The sequence below is a fragment of the Tursiops truncatus genome, chromosome 4, assembly GCF_011762595.2.
Source record: "Tursiops truncatus isolate mTurTru1 chromosome 4, mTurTru1.mat.Y, whole genome shotgun sequence".
NCBI lineage: Eukaryota > Metazoa > Chordata > Mammalia > Artiodactyla > Delphinidae > Tursiops > Tursiops truncatus.
Window position 1 is genome coordinate 84,526,100 of NC_047037.1, and position 13,212 is coordinate 84,539,311.

At 36.6% G+C, this 13,212-nt stretch overlaps 1 protein-coding gene across 1 annotated transcript in view; it reads left to right on the forward strand.

Annotated features, from left to right (window-relative positions):
• CFAP44 (cilia and flagella associated protein 44) overlaps window positions 1-13,212 on the forward strand; it is a 138,030-nt gene that overhangs the window by 59,326 nt on the left and 65,492 nt on the right. Inside the window, exons 15-16 of the mRNA XM_019922445.3 lie at window positions 7,807-7,968; window positions 9,030-9,260. Of these exons, the coding sequence (XP_019778004.1) occupies window positions 7,807-7,968; window positions 9,030-9,260 (393 nt within the window). The remainder of the gene's footprint in view (window positions 1-7,806; window positions 7,969-9,029; window positions 9,261-13,212) is intronic.

Here is a 13,212-nt window from a genome sequence, read left to right on the forward strand (position 1 = left end):
GTTTAATGTATCATTTAAAGCTTGTGTTTCCTTATTTATTTTCATTTTGGATGATCTGTCTGTTGGTGAAAGTAGGGTGTTAAAGTCCCCTACTATGAATGTGTTACTGTCGATTTCCCCTTTTATGGCTGTTAGTATTTGCCTTGTATATTGAGGTGCTCCTATGTTGGGTGCATAAATATTTACAATTGTTATATTTTCTTCTTGGATCGATCCCTTGATCGTTATGTAGTGTCCTTCTTTGTTCTCGTCTAATAGTCTTTATTTTAAAGTCTATTTTGTCTGATATGAGAATTGCTACTCCAGCTTTCTTTTGGTTTCCATTTGCATGGAATATCTTTTTCCATCCCCTTACTTTCAGTCTGTATGTGTCTCTAGGTCTGAAGTGGGTCTCTTGTAGACAGCATATATATGGGTCTTGTTTTTGTATCCATTCAGCCAATCTCTGTCTTCTGGTGGGAGCATTTAGTCCATTTACATTTAAGGTAATTATCGATATGTATGTTTCTATTCTCATTTTGTTAATTGTTTTGGGTTCATTATTGTAGGTCTTTTCCTTCTCTTGTGTTTCTTGCCTAGAGAAATTCCTTTAGCATTTGTTGTGAAGCTGGTTTGGTGGTGCTGAACTCTCTCAGCTTTTGCTTGTCTGTAAAGGTTTTAATTTCTCCATCAAATCTGAATGAGATCCTTGCTGGGTAGAGTAGTCTTGCTTGCAGGTTTTTCTCCTTCAACACTTTCAATATGTCCTGCCAGTCCCTTCTGGCTTGCAGAGTTTCTGCTGAAAGATCAGCTGTTAACCTTATGGGGATTCCCTTGTGTGTTATTTGTTGTTTTTCCCTTGCTGCTTTTAATATGCTTTCTTTGTATTTAATTTTTGACAGTTTGATTAATATGTGTCTTGGCGTATTTCTCCTTGGATTTATCCTGTATGGGACTCTCTGTGCTTCCTGGACTTGATTAACTATTTCCTTTCCCATATTAGGGAAGTTTTCAGCTATAATGTGTTCAAATGTTTTCTCAGTCCCTTTCTTTTTCTCTTTTTCTTCTGGATCCCCTATAATTCAAATGTTGGTGCATTTAATGTTGTCCCAGAGGTCTCTGAGACTGTCCTCAGTTCTTTTCATTCTTTTTTCTTTATTCTGCTCTGCAGTAGTTATTTCCACTATTTTATCTTCCAGGTCACTTATCCGTTCTTCTGCCTCAGTTATTCTGCTCTTGATCCCATCTAGGGTGTTTTAAATTTCATTTATTGTGTTGTTCATCATTGCTTGTTTCATCTTTAGCTCTTCTAGGTCCTTGTTAAATGTTTCTTGCATTTTGTCTATTCTGTTTCCAAGATTTTGGATCATCTTTACTATCATTATTCTGAATTCTTTTTCAGGTAGACTGCCTATTTCCTCTTCATTTGTTAGGTCTGGTGGGTTTTTATCTTGCTCCTTCATCTGCTGTGTGTTTTTCTGTCTTCTCATTTTGCTTATCTTACTGTGTTTGGGGTCCCCTTTTTGCAGGCTGCAAATTCATAGTTCCCGTTGTTTTTGGTGTCTGTCCCCAGTGGCTAAGGTTAGTTCAGTGGGTTGTCTATGCTTCCTGGTGGAGATAATGTGATTTTTACCATTCATTTTGTTAATGTGCTGTATCATATTGAGTTTTGTGGATATTGAACCATCCTTGCATCTCTGGAATAAATCCCACTTGATCATGCTGTATGATCCTTTTTATATATGATCTTTTCTACATATTGCTGAATTTTGTTTTCTAATATTTTGTTGAGGATTTTTGCTATTGACCTGTAATTTTCTTTTTTTTGTGGTGTTTTTGGTTTTGGTATCAGGGTAATGGTGGCCTCATAGAATGAATTTGGAAGTGTTCAATTTTTTGTAACAGTTTGAGAAGGATAGGTATTAGATCTTTTTATATATTTGGTAGAACTCCCCTGTGAAGTCATAGACTTGTTTGCTGGGAGTTTTTTGATTACTAATTCAATTTCACTACTAGTGATTGGTCTGTTCAAATTGTCTATTTCTTTCTGATTCAGTCTATGTAGATTGTATGTTTCTAGAAATTTATCCATTTCTTCTAGGTTATCCAATTTGTTGGCATATAACCTTTCACAGTATTCTGTTGTGATTTTTTTGTTTCTCTGTGATGTCAGTTGTAATTTCTCCTCTCTCATTTCTTATTTTGTTTACTTGGGTCCTCTCTCTTTTCTTCTAAATGATCCTGGCTAAAAGATAATCAATTTTGTTCATGTTTTGTTAAAAAAAAAAAAAAACAGCTCTTGATTTCATTGCTGTTTTCTGTTTTTTTGGGTCTCTATTTCCTCTCTGATTTTTATTTCCATTCTTCTGCTGATTTCTTTTGGCTTTGTTTTCTTTTTGTAATTCCTTTAGGTGGTTGGTTAGGTTACTTGATATTTTTCTTGTTTCTTGAAATAGGCATGCATCACTATAAACTTCATCTTAGAACTGCTTTTGCTGTGTCCATAGCTTTTGGAAAGTTTTGTTTTTATTTCCATTTGTCTCATGATATTTGCTGATTTCCTCTTTGATTTATTCATTGGTCCTTTGGTTTTTCAGTAGCATGTTGTTTAGACCCCACATATTTGTGTTTTTGCCAATTTTCTTCGCGTAATTGATTTCTAATTTCATACCATGTTGTTGGAAAAAATGCTTGGTATCATTTCTATTCTATTAAATTTGTTGAGACTTGTTTTGTGGCCTAGCATGTGTTCTGTCCTAGAGAAAGTGCCATGTGCACTTGAGAATAATATGTATTCTGTGGTTTTGGGATGGAATGTTCTATATTTATCTATTAAGTCCAACTGGTCTAATGTGTCATTAAAAACCACCACTTCCTTATTGATTTTCTGTCTGGATGATCTGTCCATTGACATTAGTGGGGTGTTAAAGTTCCCCTACTATTATTGTATTATTGTCAATTTTTTCCTTCATGTCTGTTAATATTTGCCTTATATGTTTAGGTGCTCCTATATTAGGTGCATATGTTTTTTAGAAACATTTAAAAAACATTTATTTATTTATTTGGCTGCGCCGGGTCTTAGTTACAGCATGCAGGATCTTTAGTTGTGGCCTGCAGGAACTTCACTGTGGCATGTGGGATCTGGTTCTCTGACCAGGGATTGAACCTGGGTCCCCTACATTGGGAGTGCAGAGCCTAAGCTGCTGGACCACCAGGGAAGTCCCAGGTGCATATATGTTAATGAATGTTATATTCTCTTCCTGTATTGATCCCTTAATCACTGCATAATGCCCTTCTTTGTCTTTTGTGTAAAATTTGTTTTAAGGTCTGCTTTGTCCTGTATGAGTATTGCTACCCCAGCTTTCTTGTCATTTCCATTTGCATGAAATATATTTTTCCATCCCCTCATTTTCAGTCTCTGTGTGTCTTTAGCTTTGAAGTGAGTCTTTTGTAAGCAACATATGGATGGTCTTTTTTTAAAAGAGCCAATGAGCCACCCATAATTCTTTGTTGAAGTATTTGGTCCATTGACATTTAAAGTAGTTATTTATAGGCATGTACTTATTGCTATTTTGTTACTTGTTTTCTGGCTGTTTTTGTAGTTCTTCTGTGTTCTTTTAGTTTCTTCACTTGTGGTTTATCCTGTTTGGGAATATTTGTGCTTCCTGTACCTGGATATCTATTTCCTTTTGCAGGTTTGGGAAGTTTTCAGCCATAATTTCATCAGATTATCAACCCCTTTCTCTCTCTTCTCCTTCTCGGATCTCTATAATGGGAATGTTAGTATGCTTGATGGTGTCCCAGAGGTCCCTTAAACTATCCTCATTTAAATTTTATTTTTTCTTTTTGCTATTCTGATTGGGTGATTTCCATTATTCTACCTTCAAGATCACTTATGCTTTCTTCTGTATCACTTAGTTTGCTCTAATTCCTTCTAGTGTGTTTTTCATTTGTTACTGTATTCTTCAGCTCTGATTATTTTTAATATTTTTCTAGTTTTTGTTAAAATTCTCACGTGTTCATCTATTCTTTTTTCAAATTCAGTTAGCATATGTATTACTAATGCTTTGAGCTCTTTATCTGGTAAATTGTTTCTGTTTCATTAATCGTTTTTTTTTTTTAAGGGTTTTTTCCCTTGTTCTTTTGTTTGTAACAAATTCCTCTGTCCTCTCATTTTGTTTAACTTTCTCTGTCTCTACTCCTACTTTTTCCAAAATTTCACACTGGTTTTTTCTGTCGTATAAATGACAGATCTTCTGTATTTTCTAGCTTAAAAAAATCTCTCCAGGCTGTATTTTACAGATTTCTTCTCATATTTTCTACTGACTAGTAATCTCTTCAGTTATCTGATGTTAAAGCCATCCTTTGTGATCTTATTTTCAACTTCTGTATTTTTTAGTTCTTGAAGTTTTATTTGGTTGTTTGTCATATTTGTTTTGTTAGTTTTATATTTTTTTGCTTCCTGTGGATACTTCTATATTCCTTTACGTATAGTAAGCATAATTGTTTTTTGGACTGAGTCTGATAATTTCAACATCTGAAGTCTTTATGGATTTTTTTGGTATTTGTTTTGTTGACTCTCACTTTTGATGTCTTATTTCTAATGTGTCTGGTTATTTTATCTTCATGGATATGGATTGACCATCTCTTCACTGAATGTATAAATGAATACCCTTTTCTGTACTCGAAAAAATTCTATTCTGAGGAGAAAAGTGTGAAAGGATACACATCAACTTTTTAGCATTCATTATATATGTTTGGGGTCAGGGAGAGAAGTGTAATAGTTAACTTTTATTTCATTTGTGACAATATTTATTACTTTTATGACTTGACTCATAAAATATAAACACAGCTCCTCTGAGGCTCTTGTAACTTGGCTATATCACCTTCTATCTTTTTATATTGCCGTTATCATCTGACCACCTGGTCAAGCCTGCCCCTTTATTAAAATTTTGAGAATATGGTTATCTTTCTCTTTATCCGAAGTGTAAATAATTATACTGAATGATATTAACACCATGTGCCTAGTCAATCAAATCACATCAGCCTCTGAGCTTCTTGACCTCTTCATTTCCCATGACCTTTACAGTTTATCCACACATGTTCACAGCCACCCACTGGGCACTATTACCACAGTTTATTAGTTTACTAGGACCTCCATAACAAAATACCACAGTCTGGGTGGCTTAAAGAACAGGGATTTATTTTCTCACAGTTCTTTAGGCTAGAAGTTTAAGATCAAGGTGCTGACAGGTTTGATTTCTTCTGAGACCTCTCTCCTTGCCTTGCAGATGGCCACCTTCTCACTGTGTCCTCACATGATTTTCCCTCTGTGTCCTAATCTCCCCTTCTTATAAGGACACTAGTCCTATTGGATTAGGACCCACCCTAACAACTGTATTGTAACATAATTACCTGCTTAAAGGCCCCATCTCCAAATACAGTCACATTCTGAGATACTGGGGGTTAGGACTTCTGCATAAGAGGGACATGATTCAGACTACAACGTCTTGTAAGAACTCAACTTTAAAAGTCTACTATTCCGATATCTCACATTCTAACCTCAACCTCTCTTCTATCCAGCCTGTTAACTTAGCTACTTCTGCTCTACTTGTTCTCTGAAGTCACAGGCACCCCTTGTTCATTCACCATTTGCTTTTCCTCACTCATTAGTCCACTCTTGTCTTAAGTTCCCCTATATCCGGCTTAAATGTAATGATTCTTTTCAGTAGGGTTCAATAGCACTCTTCCAATGCCTTGAGCTCCCTTCTCTTTTTTTCATACACTTCTGGCAAAAATCCATCCCTGGATGCCCCCAACTGATTTGTATTTGCCTACAGTGATTACCAAGGGCAGCTGGAGGTAGTCATACATCAGAGAAGATTAGCTTCTCCATAATTTAGTGACTCAAATGGCCTCAACACAATTCATGGTATGGCTTAGCAATCCTATGACATTGTTCTTATCAATTCTCTTTCACCCACAATGAACACTTAAAAACTTCTCCTGTCCTCAAAGCTTCAAGCCTCCCACTAGTTCGCTCACTCTCATTCTCAGCATCACTTATTTCATAGAGTAGGAGCCCTCTGCCAGGAACTCCTTTAACTTCCCACTACCAAACGTAAAATCCTGTTACCTCTTCATGTACCTGCTCCTCTTCCCTTTTTTTTTTTTTTTTTTTTACAATAGAGGTGCTGTGTGCCTTCCTACTTGAGGCCAGTTCTCCCTTGTGACCTTTGGATTCTACTCCCACTTTTTTCAACATTTCACACATTTATTTTCTCTTTTCTGTCATATAAATTTAACCTTACTTGTTAAATGGATTATTTCCATCAGTATTTAAATATATTCAAAACTCTCATGTATAAAAAATAAATTCCTTGACTTCATGTTCTCCTCCAGTCACTGCTCCATGTTTCTCCTCCCAATTTTCTTAAGGGGATTGTTTATTCCCACGAACTGCATTTCCTTACACCTACTCCGTCCTTTACACATTCTTACGAGTTTCTTGTGTCTCATAATTCCACCAGATCAGCTCCTCTAAAGATACCGGTGGTATCCATTTAACAGTTTTAGTTCTTATCTTCTTGCCCTCTTAGCCTCAACTGACCTTGTTGAGCCTCACTTCCTCTTTGAAATACCATCTTTGTTTGATTTGGGGGACATTATGCTCTCCTTGTTCCTTCTCTTACATCTTGTCACTCCTTCTCAGTCTCCCTTACTCAGCCATTGATTGTTGTTTCCCCGAGGCTGTGTCCCAGTCTCTCTTCTCACTCTGTTCTCTTCACCTAGGTGATACCACCAAGGCCACAACTTTCTTAAAAGCCCAAATGTGCCACATGATATTTGCACATGGTATGTCCTTTACATAGCATGCTCCCTCAAACCCTCCCCTAAGTCATTATAAAAATATCTTCTACTCATCCTTCACCTTGAGACTTAGGTACCACCTTCTCAGGAAGCCTTGTACAACCTCCTTACTCTTGTGGTATCTCTGCAACACTTATTGCAGTTATAATTTACATTTATTTATATGATTTGTTAAATGACAGGCTCTCCCATTGGAGGTAAGCTTCATGATGGCAGAGACAATCCCTATTTTTCTTGTTATAATTTTGCCTCTAGCCCTCTACAAAATTCTGAACACATAATAGGTATATAATAAGTATAGAATAGAATAACTGAATGAATAAACATTTCAAATAAACATTTTGAATAACGTTTCTGTAGACTATCAAGATGGGGATTTCCCACACATGGTTAAATACATGATTTTGGACTGGACTAGAGAGATTAATCTGCAGTCTAATTGCTTGTGAGTGGTAATGAAGCCTTGATTGGCTATAAGATTTCCCAGGGCATGTTTATGGAGAGAAAGAATAGGGAAGTGAACAAAAATCTTGGGGACATCCACATTAAATGAACTCAGGCAGAGAGAGGATGATCAGTCAAAGGAGGCTGAGGTTGTATATGCCATTCACATACTGCAGATTTTCCTTGGCAGTCCTAATTTTAATATTCTGCTGTTTGGGATAACATTTCACAACCAAATTTTGGCTCAGAAAATATGGCATCTATAAGGGAAATGAATCTAAATCTAATTTTAACACTTAACTCATTAATTAATGATATAATTGTACTAATAATTGTGTATAGTGATTAATAAGATTGACTAAGTTCCTCACTGTGGTTATTACTGGTAATAAGTGTCTTTTAAAAATGGCTAATATACATAGCAATTATAGTTTCCCTGGTTTAAAATCTTTATGAACTGTGCTTCTAAAAATTTGCCTAAATGTAAATGATATGTTTTAATTTTGTTTTTAGCCTGAAAGTACTTTACTGATTATTTGTGAGAATGACTATGTTCTTGAAGCTCCATTTCCAACTATAAAGGAGGAGGAGGAGGACCATGATGTAGTTTCCTATGAAATCAAAGACATGTGTATAAAATGTTTCCATTTCTCAAGTATCAAATCTAAGATTCTGGTATGAAATACCCTGGAAGCATTGTCTTCTAATTTTTTTTCTTTCTTAGAATATAAAATATCCTGTGTTAAGTGCTGGGAAAATACGAAGAAGAAGAATAAGACATAGACTTTTACTTTAAGGAGCTTATTTGGTAGAAAGCAGCTTATTGTATTAGAAGGTGGTAATGAGTAGATATTAAAATCACAGTGCAAAGAAAAGAATTTTAGGGGCACGCAGAGGAAAGAATATATGATTCTGATAGAGGGGTGAGAGGAGGTCAAGGATGACTTCATGGAGGTGATATTTAGTATTTAAAGAATGGGAAGGATTTTGACAGGTTGAAAATGAGGAGGAAGGCAATAAAAGCTGGGAGAACATCCTGAGGGAAGGCAGAGTTGCAAGAGTTTTGGAGTTTTCGAGAAATGAAGAATGGACCATGAAGCAGAGGGATGCAATTTGTGGAGGGGTGTGACAGGAGTCTGTGACCACCACATGGAACCCCTTAAATGTTAGCCAAGATGTTTTAATTTAATTTTGGGGCCATTGGAATCCATTTTGAATTTTTGAGGAGACGATTGATGTGATGAGATCATATAAATTTGGAACTTAATTCTAAGAGGTAAATGGAATAAAGAGGTAGAAGATGGGAGGTAGGGATGCCAGTGCTAGGGGGCTTTTGCAATAGCCAGTTGATAGAGGCTGAGGGCCTAAATCACTGTACCGCTAAAGATAGAGCCAGCTTCCCCCGTGGACTATGTCAATCCACCAAATTCATGGATTGACAGTGATAGGCTCTGAGAGAAGCTATATTTAACTTCTCTATTAGGAAAAAAAAAGGCAAAATAATTTCTGTAAAACCAGGATCAATAGGAGTTATGAAGAAAGTCATTCCAAAGATTTGAAAATTTTAACAATAAAAATATATTCCCAACTTGATAATAATCTTTAAATGACATTATTTGTTACAGTAGAGCTGTAAATTTTTCTAGGACTCTGTCTTCCTCCTGCTTTCTTTAATAATAGTGTGAATGAATGAATGAATTACAGTTTTTTTAATCTCAATATCTCTTTTGCACAAGAGATTAATAGAAATTGCAAAGAGAAAGAAACAAAAGGAGTTGAAGGAGAAGGAAAAGGAAGAAAGGAGGAAAAGCCTAGAAGCAGAGATGGGAGAAGATGGAGAAAAGGAACTCCAGGAGGAAGAGGAGGAGGAGGAGGAGAAACCATTACCCGAAATCTTTATTCCTTTAACCCCCTGTCACATCCTCTGTGGATTTTACTCTGGGCCAGGGAAGTTCTGGGTTTCTTTGGTAAGTAATAATGTAATAAATTTTTATCTCAACCCTAATCTAATTATAGGTATTATTTTCCATCACTTTCTTACTTCCTTACTCTATGCTAAGACTTCAGCTATTAACTACTACCGAAGGTGTGAATTTTGATGAATGAATGTGTTTGTTTTTATATCATCTTAATATGTTTTATAAGTCTACTTATTGTATCTGTTATCTATGACAATCACACATTTCAGAAGGTCAAAGGGGAGGAGAATTAAAGGTAGAAGGGCAAAGGGCTAAGGGGTTTTCCAGCTGTGTTCATCATTTTAAAATTTTGAATATGATGGCAGCACAGTCCACTAGACTTTTGCTTACCTTTCATTATCTACAACTATGCTGTGTGGCTGCATGGAAGTCTGGGAAGCTGACTGTTTTTAGATGGTCACATTGCCACCCTGAGTGAAATTGGGACTTGGCTAATAAGGAAGAAGAGAAAAATGCGAGACAAGTACCTGCAAATGTTACAATAGTGTGACAGTTACATCCCTTATATATTTTCTACCCTTATAAAATATTTTATTTATCTATTGCAAACAAGATTTCCTTCATTATGAATTTGTCACAAATTTCAATTCCATTCACCAAAAAAGTACTCTTTCACATATACTTTTTTTTTTCACATATACTTTTATGTCAATTATTATCTCTAATTCATAATTGGTATCAGATCTTTGGCCAGGCCAGGAGACTGCCTAGCTGAGTACTGTTGCTATAAGGAGTGATGAGAGTTAACTCCATTCCTCTTCAACATTTCTTAGAAATATATCTTTGATGGCAACTTCTAAGGAGACAAGCAGCAAGAAGGATAGGAAGTAGTGATGGAGGCACCTTAGGATTCCATGTATTAGTGCCTTGACCTTTTATCTTCTGTGCTTCATGAAACAATTATCGATGGCTACTGTTGTGTGGGGTTCATGGGGTAAAGGAATAATTAAGACATGATCCTGCCTTCTGAAAGTTCCCTCATATCATGAGGGAGAGAAGCATAGAAACAACTGTACAGTAATATGATAGAGTTCTAGTGTCCTTGAAACATATGCAAGAATTATTAATTATTTGACAAACTTTTTTTTTTTCTTTTTTTGCGGTACGTGGGCCTCTCACTGTTGTGGCCTCTCCCGTTGCGGAGCACAGGCTCCGGACGTGCAGGCTCAGCGGCCATGGCTTGTGGCCATGGCTTACGGCCCCAGCCACTCCGTGGCATGTGGGATCTTCCTGGACCGGGGCATGAACCCGTGTCCCCTGCATCGGCAGGCGGACTCTCAACCACTGCGCCACCAGGGAAGCCCTGACAAACATATTTAATGCTTACCTTTAGGGGTGCCAGATAAGTATTACATGGGACATACTTATACTAAAAACATATTTGTTGTTTATCTGAAATTCAAATTAACTGTGCATCCTGCATTTAAAAACTTTTTTCCTGGTTTTACTGAGATATAATTGACAGGCAGCTTTGTATAATTTAAGGTATATAGCATAATGATTTGACTTGCATGTATCATGAAATGATTACCACAATAAGTTTAGTTAACATTCATTCTGTATTTTTATTTGCTAAATCTGGAAACCTGCTTATTATATACCAGTCACCATGCTAAGTGACCACCCTATAAAATAAGCACTCTTCATAATTTGCATTTTACATAAGAAGAAACCAAGGAGTGGAGAGGTTAGGTAACTTATCTGAGGTTGTATAATTAATGAGGGGTGGAACCAGGATCTGGACTCAGGCAGTCTGGGTCTAGAGTCCACACTCTTAACCGTTAAACTACACCAGCATACAAGGTCAAGGCATAGTTCAGAAGAAGTGACACTAACCCTGCTTGACTCAACTATTTGCCAACTCTGTGCCTGTATCCAAGCAGATGCTGCAGAAAACCAGTCTCATTTTGAAGGCACGACCACAGTTCTCAAATCAGGACTCACAGTGCAGGCTGGTTCTACTGCCCAGCCATGTTCACTTTCCCACTTTCCAAACTATCGCTTTAATTCTTCTCCCATCAATCATTTTGTACCTTCCCTCAACTTCTAATGATAGCTTTATCTCACATTTCTTTTCCTTTTCCTTTTTTTCTTTTTTTTCTTTTCCCCACTGAGCGGCTTACAGGATCTTAGTTCCCTGACCAGGGATTGAACCCAGGCCCCGGCAGTGAAAGCACAGAGTCCTGACCACTGGACTGCCAAGGAATTCCCATCTCACATTTCACTGAGAAAATGAAATAAAAACAATCAGATGGAATTCCTTATCTTGTCTTAATGAGATCTAATGTCCTATGGAGATCCATTCAAGTTTGTCTGCTACTGTTAACAATTGGTGAATGGTCCCCTGCAGCTTTCCAAGGACACTATTCCAAATGGCCTCTTGATCCCATCCCCTCTCACTTTCTCAAAGATTTTACTTCTGAAATAAACTGGCTGGTCTCCTGTATCTTCAACCTCTCTCTGTTTACTCATTTCTTATCGTCAGCACATAAACATGCTCCTAGTACTTGATTTTTTTCTTTCACATCTCTTTTCTTCTCATCCACTTCTCCTTTATAGGAAAACTTGAAAGAATTGTCTGTAGTCACTGGCTTCATTTCTTCACATCCTATTTGGTTTTTAACACATTCCAGTCAGGTTTCTAGCTCCACCACTTCAAGTCATCAAAGATTTTCCTACTGCCAAGCTCAGTGGTCACTTCTCTGTCCATTTGACCTCTCAGAAACATTTGATAAAGTTAACCCTCCATTCTTCTTAAAGCATTTTCTTTTTTGGCTTCCGTGACACCACCATCTGCTGGCCACTCCTTTTTAGACTCTTTTGCTGGCTTCTTATATGTTGAACTAGCTTTGAACTTTGAAGTACTCTAGGATGTGGTCATGGGTGCCCTCTTTCTTGCTAGATGATTTTATCTGGTCCCAAGATTTTAAATATCAAATATATGCCAATAAATTTCATTTTTATCTCTAGTCTTGACCTGTCCTCTCATATTCGGACTTGTATGTCCAACTTGACATCACTACTTGGCACCTCAAAATGGACATGTCCAAAATATAACTTTTTTTTTTAATATTTATTTTTATTTTGGCTGCTCTGGGTTTTAGTCACAGCACATGGAATCTTTAGTTGCGGCATGTGGGATCTTTAGTTGCATCACATGGGATCTTTAGTTGCGGCATGTGGACTTCTTAGTTGTGGTGTGCGGACTTCTTAGTTGCAGTATGTGGACTTCTTAGTTGTGGCATGCATGCAGGATCTAGTTCCCCAACCAGGGATCGAACCTGGGCCCCCTGAATTGGGAGCACAGAGTCTTACCCACTGTACCACCAGGGAAATCCCCAAAATATAACTTTTAAATCACACTTGCCCTGTGCAAACCTGCTCCATCTCCATTTCAGTAAATGGGACAACCATCCATCCAGTTACTAAGCCAAAACTCTGAGAGTTGTTAATGATTATTTTCTTGCCTTTACCTTTGATATTCTTATTTCAAAGTATGTCTTTTGTAAGCAGCACATGGCTAGGCTTTTCTTTTTAATCCTGTAGTAAAATCTTTATTTTAATAGAACACTGTGTCCTTTTATATTTAATGTAATGGCTAATATATTTTAGATTAAATCTACCATCTTATTATTTCTGTTTATCACACCAATTCTACGTTTGGTTTTTCACCTTCTATCAGATGATTAGGTAGTTTCCCCCCCCAATTTTCCTCCTCTATTAGGTTATTAGTTATACTTTTTTTTTTTTTTTTACTATTTTGTTTTTAGTGGTGATGCTAAAGGTCATAGTATATATCCTTAATTTAATATAATTTGATACAAATTTATTCTTTTACTAGCTCTAGAGAAAAAAGATCTTAGGGCACTTTACTGTTGTGTATCCTCCCCCTCACCTCATTGTCACATTTTATATATATATATATATATATATATATACA